The following is a 20,449-nucleotide window of genomic DNA, read 5'->3' on the forward strand; positions in this document are numbered from 1 at the left end:
TTATTAAACAAACTCAAATATGTACAATGATGGGGAAGACTGCTAACAGCTGACCTGTAAATTATAGTCAAAAATAACAAAGACAAATTTGAAATATATAATTATTTAATGGATCTATTACTTCACTTTTTGAATTGAATTGGTGAAATAAATTTAATTTATGGAGATGCACTAGTATGTCTAGCCTGTGAGTCCAAACTGTTAAGATGATTTAAAAAAAATTTACCTTTCCTTAGATGTGATGTGCTACATGGCGATGTGGCATCCCCATAGTGTCAGAATCACACCATCATGTCAAGACAGTATACTCTCATGTAGGATTTACATCTTCACATGTATCTTTGTTTCAAAAATAGAATGAAAAAACAAAATTACACAGTTTACACTAGGGTTAACTCAGAAGTTCAGCTGACATGTAAGTTTATGCACTGGTGAACACAGCCCCACAACATAACTTTAATTTCAGGGGTTAAAACCTGAGAGCACTGAGTCTAAGTTGGTAATGGCATTTATTGAAGAAAAAAAAATCAAGCTGTATGCTTTTGGGAACCATGTGAAGCAAAAAAAAAAAAAAAAATTAACACTCATGCTGTTAAATTTAATATACTTTATAAAATTTGACTTATCATAGTTTATTGTTTTGCTAAGACGTCGACTGTTCCCTAAAGATAATGAAATTTAAATTCAGTTTATTGATTATTTTTTGAAAACTGTTCAGATAGTCCTCTGCAGCAGTCAGGATTTCTCATGTGACCCTTTGTGAAGACAAATTATCCACCCCTGGTTAAGTTTAATTACCTTTGGGTGTTTCATATGTATCTACTCACGCCTGAATATCTGGATTAATATAGTAATAAAGTTTAAGGAGCCCACAACAACCGCTAAAAACAGCTGTAAAAGGTCGTGCAACTTCGTTTCACAGCAGCAGCGATTCAGAATTGCGTAAACCCGACTTTGATAATGACCGCAAACGCACCACAGTCTTCTCGTCACCTCATTGGTCCGTAGGCGATTATGAGGATTGGCTGTAAGGAGCTTTTGCGGAAAGGAAAGATAAACATTTCGGTAACCCAGCAAACTGACATTTAAACGGAACTACCATGAGCTAAAGCGACATTCAGCACTGTAAACATCCCGGACTCTTCGTTTAGGTGTGTGAGAGAGAGTTTGGCAGACATGGTGGAGGTGTTTTCTGGTCGGACTCTGCTGAATAAAGACGGGGACTTCGTGGACCCCGAGGAAACGCTGAGGAACAAAGTGGTGGGGATTTACTTCTCTGCCGGCTGGTGCCCTCCGTGTCGGGACTTCACACCTGTCCTTTGTGATTTTTACACGGAGCTGGTGGAGGAAAGTGAGCCTCCTGCTCAGTTTGAGATCGTGTTCATCTCCTCAGACAAGTCGCTGGATGACATGGTCGAATATTACCATGACATGCACGGAGACTGGCTGGCTTTGCCCTGGAGTGATGATTATAAGCAGTAAGTTTCTGCTCACATCAAACTATTTAACTCAGGGAAGGTTGGGAACAAATGGTGAAGTGCAATTTCATCGTATTAGCTTAAACACTGCAGTCTGTAAACTACTTATGTAAACTACTTATGGGGTCACCCTGTCAGGGATTAGGTTTAAATGCAGAGCAGACTGACAGTTTCCACAGACTGATTTTATGCTGACTGTTAAAGGCTACACTATTATTACTAGTGTGAACAGTAATGCATAAACAGACTTCATACATGTGTGTAGCTCCCCTAAATGCATTTGTGTGAAATCCCACACTTGTAACAGTTGTGTGAATTGTTTCAGGAAGCAGAAATAAAAAGATAAAACAGAAACATCAAAGCTAACATCAACTAAAAGACTAACTAAATGCTTATAGCTTATCTTTAGTTTGCTTTTGAAATCATAAACACTCATCTGCCTTCAGGTCTGTAGACCAAGCAGAAAAAGACACCTAAGAGTTTTCACTGAATCAGATTTATCTGTTACACTTTTACAATAACAGCAAGTAAGCAATACAAACTAACATAAATAGCTTTTTTTTTTTTTTAACTGCTTATGCCACCCATTTCATAAGATGGCACCCGGATTACAAGGCACTTTTAACATAATTTGAATCCAGTTTTAGCGTGAGTAACATCACGCTAAAATGATGTTACGCATCATTTTATCGTGATGACCTACCTATTGCCGTAGGTCAGAGGAATACGCTTGGAGGCATTCAGATTTGTTTTCTGAATGAATCTTTCTATCTTTATCAGTGAATTTGCAGGATATTTCCTTTTTCTTTATTTTTTTTCATCAAGAAAATCAAAATCTGCCAATATATCAACGTTTAAAAACCACAACTTTAAATTCAACAGATTTTCTTTTTCCTTGTTTCACTTAGTGAGTTGAAGCAGCGCTACAAAATCACAGCAGTTCCCAAACTGGTGATCGTGAAGGAGAACGGCGAGGTGATCACCGACAAGGGCAGGAAGCAAATCCGAGACCGAGGCCTGGCCTGCTTCAGGACTTGGCTGGATGCGGCTGAGATTTTTCAGAACTTCAAGGCTTAAGGAGAAGCATAAACCCAAAGTCACCTGTAAAATACTTCATTCACTTCAGCTCCAGTCCGAATTGTGTGCAAACTAAGTTGAAAAACACTTCTCTTACTTATTGATTGGATATTTTTAGCCTTAAAACACTGTGATTGAGCTCGGCTGATTACAGCTTTGCAAACATGAAGTTACATACTAAGATGCTGCTTTAGTTGGAGACCTTTCTATGCATACGAGATAAATCTCAGGCTCAGCTGTAAGTGAAGTTGTACATTTTGTGTGATTAACAGCTGCCGTAGATCTCAGGTTACATTACAGCATGCTTCTGCAGCAGTTAAGCTTTCAGCAACACCTTCAACCTCCACTTAAGGAGAAATGTAAAATACTTCATCTGTTATTCATTAAACTGCCTGTATATTTTATTTCATTTTATTTTTTTGCATTTTTAAAAAAATTGGTAATTAAAATGCATACCATGGAATCTCTAGTGCTTTGGTTTATACATCACTCAGCTTGTGCTAAACAGAAAAACAAACTCGATTCCCTTTTGCCTCATTAAATGGTAGAAATCCCAAAGGGTCTGTTTCCAGCATGCTCGCACCTTCACAAACCTTATTGCATGTTTCCTCTGTGCATGCTGAGGATGGCTGTATTCGCAGCCATCAATTTGTGCGAATACATCCCACACCATGATGACTTCATGGTCCTTATAGAGCACAACAGTCCCTGCAGGCCTGCTTGCTTTGAAACTCCATCAAAGTGTTCACGGCTGCTAATTATGCCCGCTTGCTCTTTCAAGGAATAAACTGCACCTTTCGTCAAATCAGATCTGCTGTTTTTAACCAACGCTTTAACTCGGTTGCATCTCAAGTGGGGTAGCAACCTTTTGAGATCCTGCTAGTAGAAAATGATGCAACTCGATGAAGAGAATTGAAGCATGAAGCAAATTGACATGATTGAAAGAGAGCTGTCAAACCTACGGCTCCCGTGCATCAAAGCACGACGTCCAAAACAACTTCATGGATCTTGCTTGCATCACTTTTTTCGAAATTGACACAGAAGAGGTTGAGGTTTTGCAGACTTCCACAAGGGGTCACTGTTTCCCGCATAAAAAAATGATTTCCCATCAATTAGCTATTTCTGCTGCACCTGTCAATAGGGTATAAATTATAAGATTACGGTTTTATTAAGGCATCAGGGTCTATCTTTGTTTGTTTTGTTTTTTTCAAATAAGGTACACTGACATGTAACCAAAGAATTATTGGGGAGTTTAATATGCAGTTAAACCTCATGTTGCAGTTTAACTGCATATATTAGATTTTTAACTCACTGGGGGAAGGAGCTACAAGATCCTAAAGCAATTTTATCATTTCTTTTTTTCTTTTCTTTTTTTATTCATAGTTCTTGGATGCATGTGATCTTGTTCGATGTTTAAATATGTTATCATTAGCATGATGAACTTTTACTGATTTATTTAAGCTGCTCTGGTATTTCAGCAAAAACTAAATCTAATATCTATTAAAAGTGATAGTCACTGGATTGACAGCAGGGATGATGTCTTTCAACAGGTGAAAGGTGAGTGCGTCTCTGTTTCAATGGGCTAATACTGTGAAGTAAATAAATAAATACGCTGCACACATAATAAGCAAAATGGAAGAAAAGAAAATCTTTCACTCACCTATTCAAATTGCACCAGTGTTGATCGTAATGTATTTTTTGAAAACACAAAGTGTTTCCATGCAGACGTAAAACTCCAAAACTGTCACTGTCAACACTATTAATTTGGTCAATTTGGCTTATTATCATTTGAACTGCAATACTGTATTCTGGGCTCATGCGACTGAAAAAAATACTAAAACTATTATTTACCAGGCTGATTTTTTTTTTCTTATTTATTTCATTTCAGCTCAATTTCAAAGAAGAAGTGAGGATGTAGTTTTGAATTATGCAGCAAATGTTTAGGCTATTAATTCACACAAAGCTGATTTTGCACCCGGCTGTGAAACAATGTAAAACCAATAGGCGCAATTTCCTTTCAGCTGCCTGATTGTGGGACGTCCTCCGTAACTTAAGATGTCGACTTTACATTTGGACTTTTTGTTGGCTTTCAGAACTGAATGGCAGTAGTGTTTCCTTCTGCTGTAACGGTGTCTTAAGTAAGTCCACTAACAAGGCTGGCATTATACGAGTACAGGGAAGGAAGGAGGGAGGTGGTGAGCTGAGTGGACTGACCCACCAGAAAACAGAGCGCCTTAACATCAAGACCAACCTATAAAGGAAGAGAACATCCGGTAGGTAGTTTCAAAATAATGTTAAAATTTATTGAAAAATTATTCGTACAAATTTTTTTTAAATATGGTTAAAAAAACGGACGTTTTGTTTAATATAAGTGCATTTAATTTGTTTTATTTGTAATAGCTTTATTTCAGCTACTTTACACATCTTTAAAATTAACACCTTAATCAGCATCTACATGGAGCAGTGGAAAGCAGCTTTTCCAGTGCCTACCCATTAAACTGTTTTACATTTTATCACTTCACAAACACAATTCAGTGTTATTTATTTCGATTATATGTGATAAGCCATCTAAGCAGCAAATAATCTAGCAAATAAAAGAAGACTTATTATTAACAAATAAAAGTCTGAAACATATCAAATCAAATCAAATTTTATTTGTATCGCACATTTCAGCAGCAAGGCATTTCAAAGTGCTTTACATCATAAACACAAAAACACAAAGTAATGCAACATTGAATAAACAATACATTGGTACATATTACGTTTCAAATACAATTCTACACAGGTGTGTTTTTAGTTGCGATTTAAAGGAAGTCAGGGTTTCTGCTGTTTTACAGTTTTCTGGAAGTTTGTTCCAAATTTTTGGTGCATAGATGCTAAAAGCTGCTTCTCCTCTCTTGGTTCTGGTTCTGGGGATGCAGAGCAGACCAGAACCAGAAGATCTGAGAGGTCAGGAAGGTTGATACAACAACAGCAGATCTTTAATGTATTGTGGTGCTAAACCGTTCAGTGATTTGTAAACTAACAACAGTATTTTAAAGTCTATTCTTTGAGCTACATATGGTGTATTAAGCCTGGTTCATACCTGTTAGTAAAATCCAGTGTAATAAATTTCTGTCAAAAGTTACCTAATTTTCTGTGTAGCTGTTATGTAAAGAAACAGCATCATGCACATAAAGGAAGACACCAGACTGGTCATTGTTCATGTTGTGGATAAGTCTGGGTATTGCTATATCAATCAATTATAAACTGCGCAAAAAGAACCATGAAGGGCGGCACTGCAAAATTTCAAATTTTATTTTATTTTAAATGCAGAAAACCATGTACTTTTCTTGCCTTTCACAATTAGGATGTTAGTCTATCATGGGAATGCCCAAAGTGTGGTCCAGATCCCAATTTTGTGCTCCAATTTTGTGAAGCAAATCTGGCCTGTAAGCGCAAGGTGGTTGATGCTGACAGACACTTGGTTTTGTGCAGCAAAATTTTCCCACACAAAATACGATCTTAAAAAGTTAAAATAAGAAAAAGATTTTTAAAAATACCCTTTTTATGTTTTGTAGCTAAAACATAAATAGAGATGCACGTTCGCCAAAAAGCTACTTTTTTAGGCAGGGATACGGATATCTAACAGCTGGTTCAAATGAACCACAACGTTGGTAGTTGAGTCTGTTTCCTGAACTGCGTCTTACTTTGAAGGCAGGAACTGCACATGTTTCCGGTGTTTCTAGTGCGGCTTCACGACCAGCAGCAGTACAAACGCTCACAGTCGCTTCTGAAAGGCGCTGTGGTCCAGTTGCAGAGCTGCTGCTGCTGCTGCTGGACGAGTCAGCCGCACCGAGGCGACACCAAACGTGCTGCGCTCAGGGCGAACCTCAACACTGCTGGACCCAAAGGTGAGTCCAGTGCTAAGTGATTGATGTAATGCTGCTGAATCTGTACTCAAATGACTCAAACTGAGAGAACTGTTTGAGGCTATGGTGACATTAGATTGTCCACTTTTTTTTTTCTTTTTCTTTTTTTTGCAATTGCGCTCCGATTGGATCTTGTTTTAAACTCCGCTTCCAAGAGGAACCTGTGAGCACTGGGGTGGCAAGCAGAAGCGTTTGGATAACATTCATGCTTCTGGTGCCTGTTTGTTTTCAAATATTACGCGCTTGAGTTTCATCAGATCCCTTATAAATGAAAACACTCCCCGAGACAATTAAACTTGTCGCTCAGTTTAACCTGACGCTTCTGTTCAACTATTATTTGGCATCTCACCCACAAACACACAGATGTATATGCACCACTCTGAGCAAGCTGGGGGGTTTTTGTTTGTTTTTGGGGTTTTTTTTTTTTTTTTTTTTTGCTTTTTTGCTTTTTTATCCGAGAAATACTTTAATCCTGCTTAGTGCTTTCTCTAACAAGCACCTAGGACCCTGAAATATTTAGTGTGCAGGCTGGCAGAGTTGTTTTTCTCCTACTGAGGGAACAGAAGTGAAGCTCATGTGGCATTTGAAGTGGTTTACCAGATAAGGAACAGATATCCTGCATCAACGGCTTAAAAATAAATTACTGTATAAGTGTGAACCTGGTGATGTAATACAGGATGACTGACATATGTGCTTCCTGTGTCCTGGAGATTTGGGTTTCGGTCCTTGTTTCTTTTTGTGCCTGGGAACGACTTTATTCTCACTTTCCCTTGCTGTGCAGAATACGTGAAGGCACACTCATGTTTCATAGATCAGATAACAATGTCATGTAGGACTATAAATCCGTGACATTTTACAAGTATTGAAATAACTTCCATGCAATAAAAGTGACAGATTACATCTGATATCATATATTTATTTCCCTTACATGTTTTGATGGAGCTTATTGAAAATCAGCAGATGCTATCAGGTGCAGCGAGTGATACAAGCCAATCTGCTTCAACTATATCAACCGCAGAAAGTGGCTGGTTTTGTAAAAAACACCAAAAGTCCTGTTGAGAAGTGGCATGGCAAAGAAGAGAGTTTAAGCAAGTGCTGCTGCACATCGTGGCATTGAATGTCTTTTCATACAAAGGCCATAAACAAAGGCCTGTGGTAACGTGCATGCTTGCAAAATATTTAAGTTAAGCCATGCCAGGAGTTGCAATAGCCATTGTGGTTAGTTGCAAGGCGTGAGCAGATTAATTGACTCAGGTTAATTCGTCATTTCCTCTCTTCCCGTCTCTATTGTTAGTTATTTATAGTGTTTAATTTTTAAAACAGCGTCAACAACTGCGCAGTATATCAGATCCAGAGAGCGTCTCACTATACAGAGTAAGACTTATTGTGCTGTGTAATTACTATTCAGACACTAAAACAATTGAAATGTGGTCGTCATTGCGCTCTTTGAAACCGAGTCTATTAATTTCTTCGTTTTGCATTGTATCTATTTGCAGCACATTGTAGATAAAGGTGAAGGCTGTATTTTATTTTTTTTTATTATTGATCTGTGGAACCACATTGATGTGTGTGTGTGTGTCTATCTGCCCATGAATAGATGTTTTATCCCCAGAGGCTCTGGAATCAATTTTTGTGTTCATGTTTAAAACACTTTTGTGCACAGATCAAAGTAACTTATTTATGTTTGCTTACAAACCCTGTTTACTGCCTGAAAATAAAAAGGGAAATGCTGAAGCAGGTGCTCACAGAGAACTGTATGTCAGATAGTAGTGGACGTATTCAACACATGAAGCAACAGAATCTAGTTATCGTGAAGAAAGATGACCCGTCTACTCTGTGAAGGCATAGCAATATGACTTACAGCCAAAGCAAATGGTGGATGATCTTTTGGGCATGGTACCTGTTAGTGGATGGGAAGTATCAGGCAGCAAATGAACATCCTCTCAGTAGATGTGTTCGAAGCAGGAAAAATGGACAAGTGGAAAGAATAGCGAGTTTGAACAGGGCCAAATTGTGATGGCCAGACTGAGTCAGAGCAACTCCCAATGTTTTGTGTGTGTGTGTGTTTTGTTAAGAATAAAAAAGAGGAATAACTTGATTTGGCTCGTTAATTCCCCTCTGATCCCCGATTCTTGAGCCTCAATATGCGCAGGGAGAAAGAGCAATCATACGACATCGGACTTCAGATATCTAGAGCTTTATCCAGAGAATTCAAATGCATACAGAATGTTACAATAAGCATCTCACCCAGAAATCAACAGTCCACAAAAATGACAAATAGAAAAATACTTGCTATGAGTTTGAAAAAAAAAACAAAGAACAAAGATGCATCTTTGGGAATCACTCATTCAGCACAAAGAGATTCAACTCCTCTGTTGTAAGCAAAACTTTAAAAAAAAAAAAAACTGTATATTTCCATATGCAATTAGTGGGTGTGTTGTTTCCTTTGTGGGGGCTGTCTGAATGTTAATTTCATTACCTCTAAGACCTACTGAAACACCCAGCTCTTCTCGTACCAGCCTCTTGGACTGTGATATATGACGTGCATCTGGAGCGTTATCTCTGCCTCAAAATGATTCAACAAGAAACCAGTTGGTATTTTTAAACAAACTCGCACAAAATCTATTGCTTAATACTAACTAAAGTTTGGATCTAAAACTAACTAATTAAAAACATGCTTTTTAATGCTTAAAGAAATATATTAATATGTTTGATTATACTTTTTAAGGACTTCTAGAGTTTTTAATGTTTGCCTGAAATATTCAACCCTGAGTAAAGAATTTATTGCCCTGATAGCCAATACACTCCCTGTCTGAAACGCTCCTTAGGGAGTATAAGACTGCTTTCTGATTAGAAATTTATGTAAGTTTCAGAGAATCACCAGCTGTCTTAGTTTGGATTTGTGTCTAAGTTTGTCTTAATGTAAAGGTTAGCCTGTGTACTATTGTGCTAATTTAAAACCATATTTCAACAGTTTCCAACATTTTCTAGAACATTTAGTATTTTTGGCACTGTAATCTGTGCCAGGTGTGGGCATCTGCTGCAGTGAGACTCCATCCAACAGCATTGGCAACCCTCAGGAGTCTTGTGGAGTCAACACCTCAGTGGCTCTAAAAGGGGAACTGCAATCTTATGCCAGGAGGGTGTATGTTACAAACTTCAAAGCAGCATCTATGTAAATAAAAGGTGATGATGATCACTATAAGACATGGATATGCATTCCTGCTTTCTGATTATCCCAAACCTGTTAACAAATCAAGTTTGTTGACAGATTTAATTAGATATGAGAAGTCTTTCATGGTGGACATGCTGCTTCAAGGTGTCAGCGCATCAGATCCATAAAGTAGTTAGGTGGGCCATGGAGCACAGCAATTAGCAAATACCAACGGTTTTCCATATTGGTGACACCAGCAGCAGATTGACATCTGACACAAAAGTCAGCAAGAATCCGTTTTCAGCCGTGTCCACCAGTTTCTGCTGCTTTCTGGGCTTCTCTTTATAGAATTAGTCAAATATAACTAGCTGATATTTTCTGGCTAGTTGGACTGTCTGCTCAGGTAAAACCTGCAGTCAGCTGCCTCACACCTTCAAATCTTGCTAGCTTTAGATTTGAATCAGTTTCCTTAATTGGGGGAGAAAAAAAATCATTTATGGACGATGTTTCTTCAGCTTTGACAACATGACTGCCAAACTGTCAGGGAAAACTCCTCCACTCACTCTGGCTGTTCCACTGGCATCTCATAATATTGAGTTTAAATTGTAGAAGCTTTACGATAAAAAGTTTGGGCCGTTTTGACTCTAACTCTTTGATCTTGATATACTAGCGTATGAGCCACGGCTGTTTGCCACCAAATGCAAAGCACAAGCTTTTCTCTCCGACTTTGCAAGTATGTAACGACAAGTTAAATGTTCTCAGGGGAACATTCAAGGCTCTCTCTATCTTGATTGTGAAGAAGGCCCACAGAAAGAAAGCAAAAGTGCCAAACCATGTTTAATGTTAGCAGCATGCATTTTAAGGTGGGGGAGAAGCAGTGCTGAAATTGTTTTCCAAGTCCTTTCCAGATGGTGTGTTGACAGGGAGGTTCTGGGAAAACCAGCCTGTAATAAATGAGATGGAGAATCACCTGAGGGGACCGTAGACATCAAACAAAACCTTCCTTTCACCTCCGTCAGTCCGACACTCGAATCAAACTCACTTCTCCTCGTTCCATCGATCTCCTCTGCTAATAGTTCCCCCTCAAGTGATCTGTGAGGAGATGACATTCTATCCAGTCTCTTTTTTTTCCCCTTCATTTTTTTATTTCATCTTAATTAATCTCTGCCCTGCACCCTGGATGTTGTTCTGTTTACTGAGCTCTAGCTGGAGGGCATGTTCTGACGAATTCGTCTGGGGAGAAACCCTGACATTCGCCGAGGCCAACAGTCACATGAACACATTAACTTCCTTGACCTGTAACAAATGCACAACACAGTCTGGGCAGCCGGGATGTAGTTGGGCTAGAGCAGAAGAGCTCAAACATCCATCATTGTGTATTTTATCTGGTTGCTTCGATGCTTTTTTTTCTTCTTGCATGTGTGTTTTCATTAACGAGACCGATGGGAGGCATATTTTGCATTTATTTGGCCTAAGTGGACAGTTAAACCCCATTTCCTGGCATTTACCTGCATGCAAAAGTTTTACACTGTTGTAAATTTCTGTGGCAGGGATTGAAAATGAAAACATTTCATGCAGGTTTTCTAAATATTTGAATCAAGATCATTGCATGGTATCTAAAGGATTTTATGCTAAAAAAGAATTAATCAAAATTTAATAGATGTAATTAGCCGATCCCCCAACAGAGGAAGAAAATATGGCAGGAAGATAGCCCAGAGGTTTCAGGAAGTTGTTTCCTCAGGTCATTATGTAATTAGGAAATGGCAGTTAGCTGCAAAAGCAGATCTACACCCCAACATGCAAGCTTCATGCATTACGAGAGCAAGCTGTTTGCACTGATAAAGTCAAACGAAAGTTGCATTTTGGCTAAATGCTCCAAAGCAGATATCCAAACAATATAAGTTGTGTCTACTATAGTGTCAGATCGCTGATTTGTTCACCAGTAAAGGAGTCATTTACCCAGCGATCACAAAGTAGTGTAGTGTGTCAGTGACTTAAATGCTTAAAGAGGCATGTGTTCTCCAGGTACATAGTGCCATTTTACATTATAATCAAGTAGCAATGTTACCTTTATTTGTTTTAGAAACGCTGCACAGATAAAAAAAAAACTCAGAAGAAATTTGACAAATTGACATCTTGAAATTGATCTCTGTCCCTTTAAGAAGTTGCTGCTCTTTTCTCCACATTTGGGCTGAGAAACAGTTTGTATAATTAAATCCATCACAAATATGAACTCACAACGATATTTGTCTATTAAAAGATCAAATAACAGCCTCTACTTTGTTGCACTTTTCTGAGTTTAATCAAAAGAAATCTCTAACGTGACAAATGAAAACCAAATCCAAATACTGCTTCAAGATGAAAGGGAAATCTAATCGTAGCTTCTCACACTGAAAGGCCAAATATATTCAAAACAGAAGTAAAATTCGTAAAAGCGGAGGTGCAATATCCCCTTTGCAGTTTCTTCCCACATTTTCTTTTATTATTATTCTTTAACACTTCTACCTTTGATCAGACTCCCAGACTTTTTATAAGATTTTCAGATTATATGTTTACCTTAAGCTGCCAACTTGAATTTAGTGGATACTAGCAGTAGCTGTCTGAGTCAATTGAGAGGGTCAAACCTGGCTTGTCAGACGCCTAAGGCATTCAAAGGTAGCTCTGTAGAACACAGACTAGCACACATAAAGAGATAACCTGTCACCTGAGTGGGATTTCTGCTGCGCTGGTGTTACTGTCAAATAGAAGTGGGGTAGAGAGCTTCACTCCGTTTTCTGACAGCGCTGGCTCTTCAACCAGCATCTTTCCCTCTTCCCGACTCATTTTCTGAAAGAAATGCACAATTAAAGTTTCTTCTCGAGTTTCCTTTAGGGTTTGGTTGATATATTGGCTGCAAATAAATTATATCTGCCTACAGATTCCCTGTTGGCAGGAAACTATTGTATAAAGGAAGAAAAGCTAGGGCTGAGGGCGCAGAGCTCTGGAGCTCAAAACGTCGCGGGTCACCAAAAACTAAATTATTCTTTCTCATATTTCATTTTTTTTTATGACTGCCATTTTTTGTGTGTGTCTCTGAGCATCTCCCACACATTCAACGCCGTATCTGTGTTTTTATTTCCTGAATGAAAAAGTAAATATGTGACATGGGCAAAAACACATTTATCAGCTGAGCCTTTTCAGGAAACAGAACAATGTATTGTTATGAACACACTGACACGGAAATCTGGTGTCAGATGATAACTGAGAGTATCCTCTGCCTCCGTGCTGTGTTGGTAAACAAACCTGTGTTTATATATCGATGGATATGTCAAATTTAGCTTCATTACATTTATACAGGCTGAGGGGTTTTTTTTTTCTTTTTCTTAAAACCTGCAGAAAGCGTAAGCACTGAAACAGCAGGAAGCTGTTATCAGGTGTCGTTCCTACTTATTTTTTCAGAGGGGGAAGTCTCTGCTCCGCACAAAGAGAAGACAGGAAGTGTTGTGCAGATTTCATATGAGCTTAGCTGCAGGTGAAAGAGTGCACTGTAAAATCAACATAAACAGTCAGAGCAGTCTGCATAGTGATGTGGCCAGACCAGGAAATAATGGACTATTTTACAAGTGTGATTCACACAGTGAAATCAATGTTATTGTTCTGCTTGGAAAAACAGGAAATAGTCTGAAATGACTCTATAGCAAAGTTTTCAAGTCCTGTTTTGAAACTGTTCTAAGAGTGAAAATAAAACATGATCAAAATGAGTCAACAGCCACAATGCATCACAACACAGTGTACAAAAAAATGGAGGAAAAAAGTATCATTTCTTTACAGAAATAAATTAATGTATCTACAAATGTCAGCACTTAATGTTGCTTAATTCACGACCTGAAGTGAGTCATTATATAAATGATACATTTGTAAAGGAACCCAATGCTGAAATTGACATTAATTAAATCATCTAAACTAGGTAGAGCTAATGTTAATAATTGCATAACATTTTGACTATAAACACTTGAGCACAAAGCTTATGCGACTTGTAGGAAATGTTCAATGCACATCCTGTCATAAAGAATAACTCAATCCAGGTTTGATTTGTCTGTAGTGTACATTTCATTGATTTTTTTTTTTTTTTTTTGCCTGATTAGAAAAACGTTGAAAAGGCACTTTGTGTTTTTACTAATTAAAAGTGCAGTTAGCGTTTGATTGAATTTGATTGAATGACATAATTTTTTAGATCTCAAATGGATTTGTTTGGGGGAAAAATAAAGAAACAGCCCTTTAGTGTAGCTTCTCAAAGTTTATTTAACTTGCTATATTTAGTGTATAAATACTCAATGCTATCTATGCAACATTGCAACTGAAAGAAGTACTCACATTCAGACATGTACATAGGACTATCAACCGTGGACTGTGGATAATTTTATCTTTGAAATGGAGTAATTCAAATAAGAACAGCGTTTAACTTTTTTTTTTTAAATCTGAAAAGATCTGCCCTTCCATTAAGCATTTACTATCTCAGCTTAAAGCATGGCATGAGAAACAAATCCACCCTAGTTATGTGTTGCTCCAGTGTTCTGTGAGACCCACTTATATTTTCTATTGTTTATTTGTGTGCAAATTTCTATTGTTTTTCTTTAGTTTGTTCCTTACCAAGTGGACGATACCTTGATTGGGTTGACATCATGTGATAGACTAATTAAACTCTTTTATGTAAAAAACCACCAAAAAAATCTAAACCAAACTTTGAGTCAGTGTGCATCCTATCCGCATTGCTGCAGTTGCTTCAGTTTGAGCAAGTGGTATGCAGCTGTGCTCTTCACAATTAACCTCCCGTTTCTGTCTGCTCTAGCATCGTCAATAATTTAAGTCGGTTCACTTCAGTGTAGAGCAACTGCAATGCTGGAGTCATCTCAGGGCACTCGACACTGTCAGGAAACAAGATATTTTTAATTAAATTGTGTTAAGTAACCAAACTGAATCTGGATCCAGATCGGACGGATTCAATTTACTCAATGTTATATTGAAATGTTTATTTAAAGTGTAATCTGAACCTTTTTCTGTAACAACTTGTTCAACATGTCGAACTCTGGATTTGTGGTCTGACTTCATTAAATGACCCAGTAAGTTTAACATGTTCAAGACCTATATTTTATTTCAGCTATGTCATCAGTTATATGAAGATGAAGCTCAAAATATATTCAAGAGCTATAGTTTGTGGATTCAATGCAGTCTTTTAACATTTAGGTTTCCTATGCTGTCAGCTTACAAAACAGGGAAAAAATGGGCAAAAGATCTTAAAAGCATTACACTAGGTCCGAATATGATGAAATTAGCAAACAGATGACAAACAACTCCCTGACATCCATGTGCTTGGAAAATACATAATACTTAACTTCAACAATAGACTGGTAAAAATTATATCCATGAAAGACTTTGAATGTCAAATCATAAGTGTCTCTTCATCAGTCTCCCACTGTTGAATTGTGTTTGTCAGTGGGTGCGGCTGCAACACAAGTGCATAAATATAACAAGAACAGCATGTCAAAACCAATACTGACCAAAAGGAACAGAAAGATGTGTTTGAGTTACAAAAATACGCTTTGATCACTGACACGTCAGAGAGAATGTTCTGTGGACAACAAAGCAAAAGTTGAACTTTATGAAAGGAGTTGAAGAACAAACATTTTACTGACCATCAAAATGATGGTAGTAGCGTAATGGTATACTACTGGTGGTTCGATGGCAGCTGTTGCCAACAATGGAGGCATGAACAGTTGTTAGGTTTAGTTTTTCACATTGGGCAAAGTTATTGTATCCCCCCTCATTTAATAACTGAAATTAAAATTTAAGCTCTGCTTTTTATATTTGGTCACATGACTTGTGTATGAACAAATAGTTTGTTCTGGAACAATCATGTGTTTCCATGAAACTAAAACAGAAAATATCTGGTGGTGTGGGAATAGCTTTTTGCTTTTTTTCATGACCTTGTACATGGGCAGGAGAAGGCACACTGTGGGAACAGGAAATCGCAAACACCAGGCATCCCGCCACCAATAAAATCAAGCATGATTATTTAGCAGCCGCTTTTGCTGCACTGCAGCCATGCCTATCCTCACCGGGTGAGAAATGACCGGGGCTGAATCAAGTCATTTATTCCAGTGAGTTGACCATGAGTCTCTGCTCATAAATAACGATCTTACGAGCCTTCCTTCTAGCGATGAATCTTCCTCTCGCAGCTTTGCAAAACCAGCTGACTGTTTCACTGGCGAGTTGACTGAAAAACATTACTGCTGTATCAGTCTGTATCAGCTTTTTTTTTTTTAATCCGTTTATTTGTACTGAAATGTTTGCATATTAGTCACTGGACTGTTGCCTAACCACTGCAATAAAAATGAATCATGTGGGAAACTTTTTTACGCTGAGTCAAATCATTTGCTGGCTGCTGTTACACAATTAGATATTAGATAGAAAACTGTGACCTGGTGTGACCTCCTATATCTTTTTTTTTTCCCACTTTCCAAAATTTTACTGTTGGATTAAATTGTTAACATAATCTCCAAAATGTAATATATATGTTTACAAAAAGTCAAATTGAAGAACAAAATTGCAGAAGTAATCAGTTGCATGTGTCATTTAACTGTGTTTAGCATCATTCCATATAAAATGATTTACGGCTTCATAATGATATCACAAGGGTTTTCCTGTAATTACGGATGATTCTGTGTCTCAGAAGGCTCTCTCTCCCCCCCATCGCTGACTCACCCACTTCTCCTCAAACATCTTCGAGTCAGCTGTGGAGGTCCTGCTGGAGAGACGCCCTGTGTCTCCTGATCCCTCCATGTGTCGGAGCACAGTTCAGTATTCACCTCCACCACATACTAATCCTTTCATTTGCTTCGGCTTCAGGCGGTCGGGTTAAAGAGCCGACTGTGTGGGGAGTCAGGAGGGACGGAGACTGATACAGAGATGCATTTACAGACGTGTACAGTAACTCAAATACTGAAGCACCTTACTAACAAAAAAAATGTTTATGCATTCATACAGAAGATCCACATTTGCACTGCTAAATATACATATCACCATTACACACATTTTATTTTATTTTTATGTAGTCATCCTAAAAGACTTTACATCCTCTTTAAATTCTTGGGTTTTATTTATCGGGACGGGATAAAAATCATGTGGTCTTTACTAAATTTCCAATAATATTTTTCATTTAGCTTCAAGTATGTCAAAATGAACAGATTCCACACTGTTTTTAACTGATTAAACAAGAGGAGGGTCATTGCTGCTGTGCAAAAACCTTCATAAGGGATGAAAAGCTATTTCCAAGCAATTTGAGGTTCAAAAACGGAGATTTTTCACAAGCTTAAAGCATTTCAGATGGTTGTCAAACTTCCAAGAAGTAGATTTCCAGGAAAAGGTCATCCCAAAATGCCACAGAGAAAAAAATAATAAAGACAAACCAAAGCTAAATCGTTGACTCTAAAGGTGCTAGTTGTCAACTTATATGTGTGAAATTTACAACACTACGATTGAAAAGAGCAAATACATTTGAGAGGTTTTTTTTCAGAAGGGCTATAACAAGACAATCCCAAAGACATGCAGGTGTATCGATCTGCTGCAACTGTCAAATGAAGGAATACAGTTCTTCCTTGATGCATAATTTCAGCTCCAATTATGCATTAGCAGATGTTCATGCTACTTACTGATGGGCATGCAGACCATCCGATTGGCTTTTAATCTGTAACACTGATTACACAAAACAGATGGTTGCTCCCCTCATTAACTTTTTTTTCTTCTCCCACATGATAATTTTAGTTAAGCAAAAAAATATTCTTGACTCCTTTTTTTATTACTCTGTGTGCTCTCATTAACTAAGATGGTAGTGGCAGAAACTTTTATAAGATCTGATTCTGACAGAGGCATCAACATTTTCTTAAAATTATTTAAAATCAAGTCTTGATTCGATTGATATGGTTTTTGGGAAATGCATGACCAAATTATATTTCAGTCAACCTGATTTTGCAGGACTTATTCACGCAAACGTCTCCTCTAAGAAAGATCAGCTATAACATTAAACTATTAGTGATTTTAGTTTCCAATTATTCATCAGACCTTATTAAAGATGTTTTTTGTCGTTTCTTTATTACAGCTTCTCAAATGCCTGACTTCAGATTTACCAACAAGTTTAGTCCCACTGATTTTAGTTATAATGACATATTTTTGATATACCATAGAACTTGCACAACAAGCTTTGAACAAGAATATACATTAAAGCCTGTACTTTCAAAATAAAGGGTCTTCGGTGGGCTTTGGCAAATCTACTTACTCGTTGATTTGAACACGTGGAGCCACTATGGAAATGTTCATGAACAGATAGGTGAGGGGCAGCACTGGTCTACCGCAGAGAAAACCTTGAGTCATTCCACTGCTTTCTGTGGCATCTCATTAAAAGAACAATAAACAATAGAAACCACATAAAGAAACATTTTTTGCTGTGTTTCAGAAACCGTAACTAAAACTAAGCTGTAATATGCCCTGACATTCAGAACTGGCCTGTGGCTGTATGTACATATACAGCACTCTGTTGCTCTACACCTCACAGCAAGGCACATCTCTTGACAATATTGGTTTTCAAATATGTCAAATGTTATGCCCTGAAGAATGCATAATTGGCACTTTCCGCAGCCCTAAAAGCAGTGCATCAAAAAGGCCCAGGAGGATTTTGATTTGTAACACTTTGAATGTAATATGACTGTTTATGTCTCTTGTGTCCCCTGTCAGGAAACCAAGATGAAAAACCCACCACTGACCGCAGGAAGGATTTACGCTCCCATTAAAACCTTCTCTTCATGCATCAGCCAGCTTTTCCTCTGCTCACGCGGCTGACTGCTGTCGTTCCCAGATACAGCCACACAGACTGGAAGACGACAGCGTGGCCGGAGTGTGAGAGTCGGGAGTAAATTCAAACAGATGAGTCACTTATGAGAGACGAATGACCTAACGATGTCTGGAATGGAGTCATCCAGCAGACCATGAAGCAAAGTGGACCAGCAGAAAGGGAGAGCGTTCTTTTCTGTACAAGTATTGACTCAATCATTTGTGTTTCCAATGACGAAATAATTCACAGGAACTGGGAGCTGAGAGGCAGTGACCTAATTCAGGTCACTAGTCTGATAAGTCGCCCGCCTCCTTATTAAGTGATGGAACGTCATCAGAAATGGATTGTTTTGATTGAGGCTGGAGTGTGTGAGGTTACATGATATTATTGAGAGTGTGAGCTTTGATACAGCAGGCAGTTATGTTGAGGCGCGGACTGCTAACTTGGGTGTCCCGTGTGGGGGGCCTGCTGGTGCTCCTCTGCTGCTCCCTCTCACTCCTCTATCTGATGACCTGCAGCCCTCCACATTCTAACAACCCTCCGCTGAGTCACGTTTTACCCCATGCAGGGTCCAACCACCCCAGCCTAGGAGGTACAGGGCCCGTTGGTGGGGCAGGACCCAGTGGGACAAGAGGAGGAGGCGATGCTTCCCAAAGCCGGGGTCCGCCTGCAGCTCACTCTTACCAGATGCTCCTCCAGGAGCGTGAGGAGCAGCACCGCCTCTACATCTCCTCCTTAAAGAAACAGATTGCTCAGCTGAAAGAGGACTTGCAGGAGCGCAGTCTGCAGCTGAAAAGAGTGCAGGAGAGCCTGAAAACGGCTGCAAACGGACCCGCCGAGGGGCAGAACGGGGCCGCTGAATTACAAGGGGCTGGCTTCGGAGAGGTTCAGGGGGCAAAGAGCCAGCAGTCTGACCTGCAAGAGTTCCTCCGAACTCAGCTATCAAAAGCCGAGATAAGCTCTGGCACCAGGTTGGCCAACGAGTACGCCATGGTGCCTTTTGAGAGTTTCACCCTGCAGAAGATGTACCAACTGGAAATGGGGCTCACGCGCCACCCAGAGGAGAAACCAGTGAGGAAGGACAAGAGAGATGAGCTGGGAGAGGTCCTGGAGGCGGCTCTGCACAGCCTCAACACACCATCATCGCATCAGGATAACAAGGTGCCAGCAGAAAAGACACAAACTGGGAAAGTCTACACACCATCTGACTTCATAGAAGGTAAAACACAGCTGCACTTTGCCTGATATAGTCGATGTTTATATTCCAAAAGAAATCCACCAGCAGCTTTTTTCACATTTTGTCTGTTTGTGACCAGAAACGTTAATTTAAAACCCAACAACCCAAAGCTTATTGGGATGTTATGTTATGTATTATTTTTCAAATAATAATCTGGAAGGTTTGATTTGCATTATAATTTAGCTTGATTGAGTCAATACCTATTGGATAAAAGTAAAGTCACATTTTGCTGCAAATGCAGTGACATGTTTTTTTAAGTTTTTTCTCATTGCACACTAAAAATGTTGCCTTTATTTAATCAAAAAATAGCTTTAACCCATTTGTGTATGTCATTGTTGTACTATTGCCACATATTCTCAGTGAACTGGACTATTCTTATGTCTTTATCCTGCAAGTGAATGTCTGCCCCAGTTTTTCGAGTCAACACATTTTCTATCCATCTTCTTAAGGCCTCTTACAAACATCCCTGCCGACGGCATACAGTACAAATGCATGCCGCACTTGATTTTCCACTGACTTTGCACTAATCCAACAAATAAAAACCAAATATAATGCAGTGAAATTTGTAGTTCTGCAATGACTAAACAGGAACATTTCAAAGGATAAAATAAATTCTGTAGGTTCTGTAAACACAACTCGCATAGTGCAAGTAAAGAATAGAATTTCACTTTGTTTTAAACGTAATGTTTTGCCGTTAATCAAAGCCTATCATTACCTAAGCAATTAGGT

At 38.6% G+C, this 20,449-nt stretch overlaps 2 protein-coding genes across 2 annotated transcripts in view; both read left to right on the forward strand.

The window, feature by feature from the left end:
* The first annotated feature begins 1,015 nt into the window (after window positions 1-1,015).
* nxnl2 (nucleoredoxin like 2) lies at window positions 1,016-3,360 on the forward strand. Its single transcript, XM_055052541.1, has 2 exons — window positions 1,016-1,478; window positions 2,387-3,360. Exons 1-2 carry the CDS (start codon window positions 1,177-1,179, stop codon window positions 2,553-2,555), a joined length of 471 nt encoding a protein of 156 aa, XP_054908516.1. The 5' UTR covers window positions 1,016-1,176; the 3' UTR covers window positions 2,556-3,360.
* Window positions 3,361-6,333: 2,973 nt separating this feature from the next.
* The window catches only part of csgalnact1a (chondroitin sulfate N-acetylgalactosaminyltransferase 1a), a 37,121-nt gene continuing 23,005 nt past the window's right edge, over window positions 6,334-20,449 (forward strand). The window contains exons 1-2 of the mRNA XM_055052532.1: window positions 6,334-6,448; window positions 18,387-19,702. Coding sequence (XP_054908507.1) covers window positions 18,904-19,702 — 799 coding nt within the window. The 5' untranslated portion in view covers window positions 6,334-6,448; window positions 18,387-18,903. The remainder of the gene's footprint in view (window positions 6,449-18,386; window positions 19,703-20,449) is intronic.

Source organism: Poeciliopsis prolifica, unplaced genomic scaffold (genome assembly GCF_027474105.1).
Source record: "Poeciliopsis prolifica strain line A6 unplaced genomic scaffold, Auburn_PproV2 SCAFFOLD035, whole genome shotgun sequence".
Lineage (NCBI taxonomy): Eukaryota > Metazoa > Chordata > Actinopteri > Cyprinodontiformes > Poeciliidae > Poeciliopsis > Poeciliopsis prolifica.

Excerpts from the sequence above, each read along its gene's own strand:
- nxnl2 (XM_055052541.1), top strand. The coding sequence starts at position 1,177 with ATGGTGGAGGTGTTTTCTGGTCGGACTCTGCTGAATAAAGACGGGGAC. Across the intron at positions 1,479-2,386 it reads TGGAGTGATGATTATAAGCA|TGAGTTGAAGCAGCGCTACA; the intron begins GTAAGTTTCTGC and ends TGTTTCACTTAG.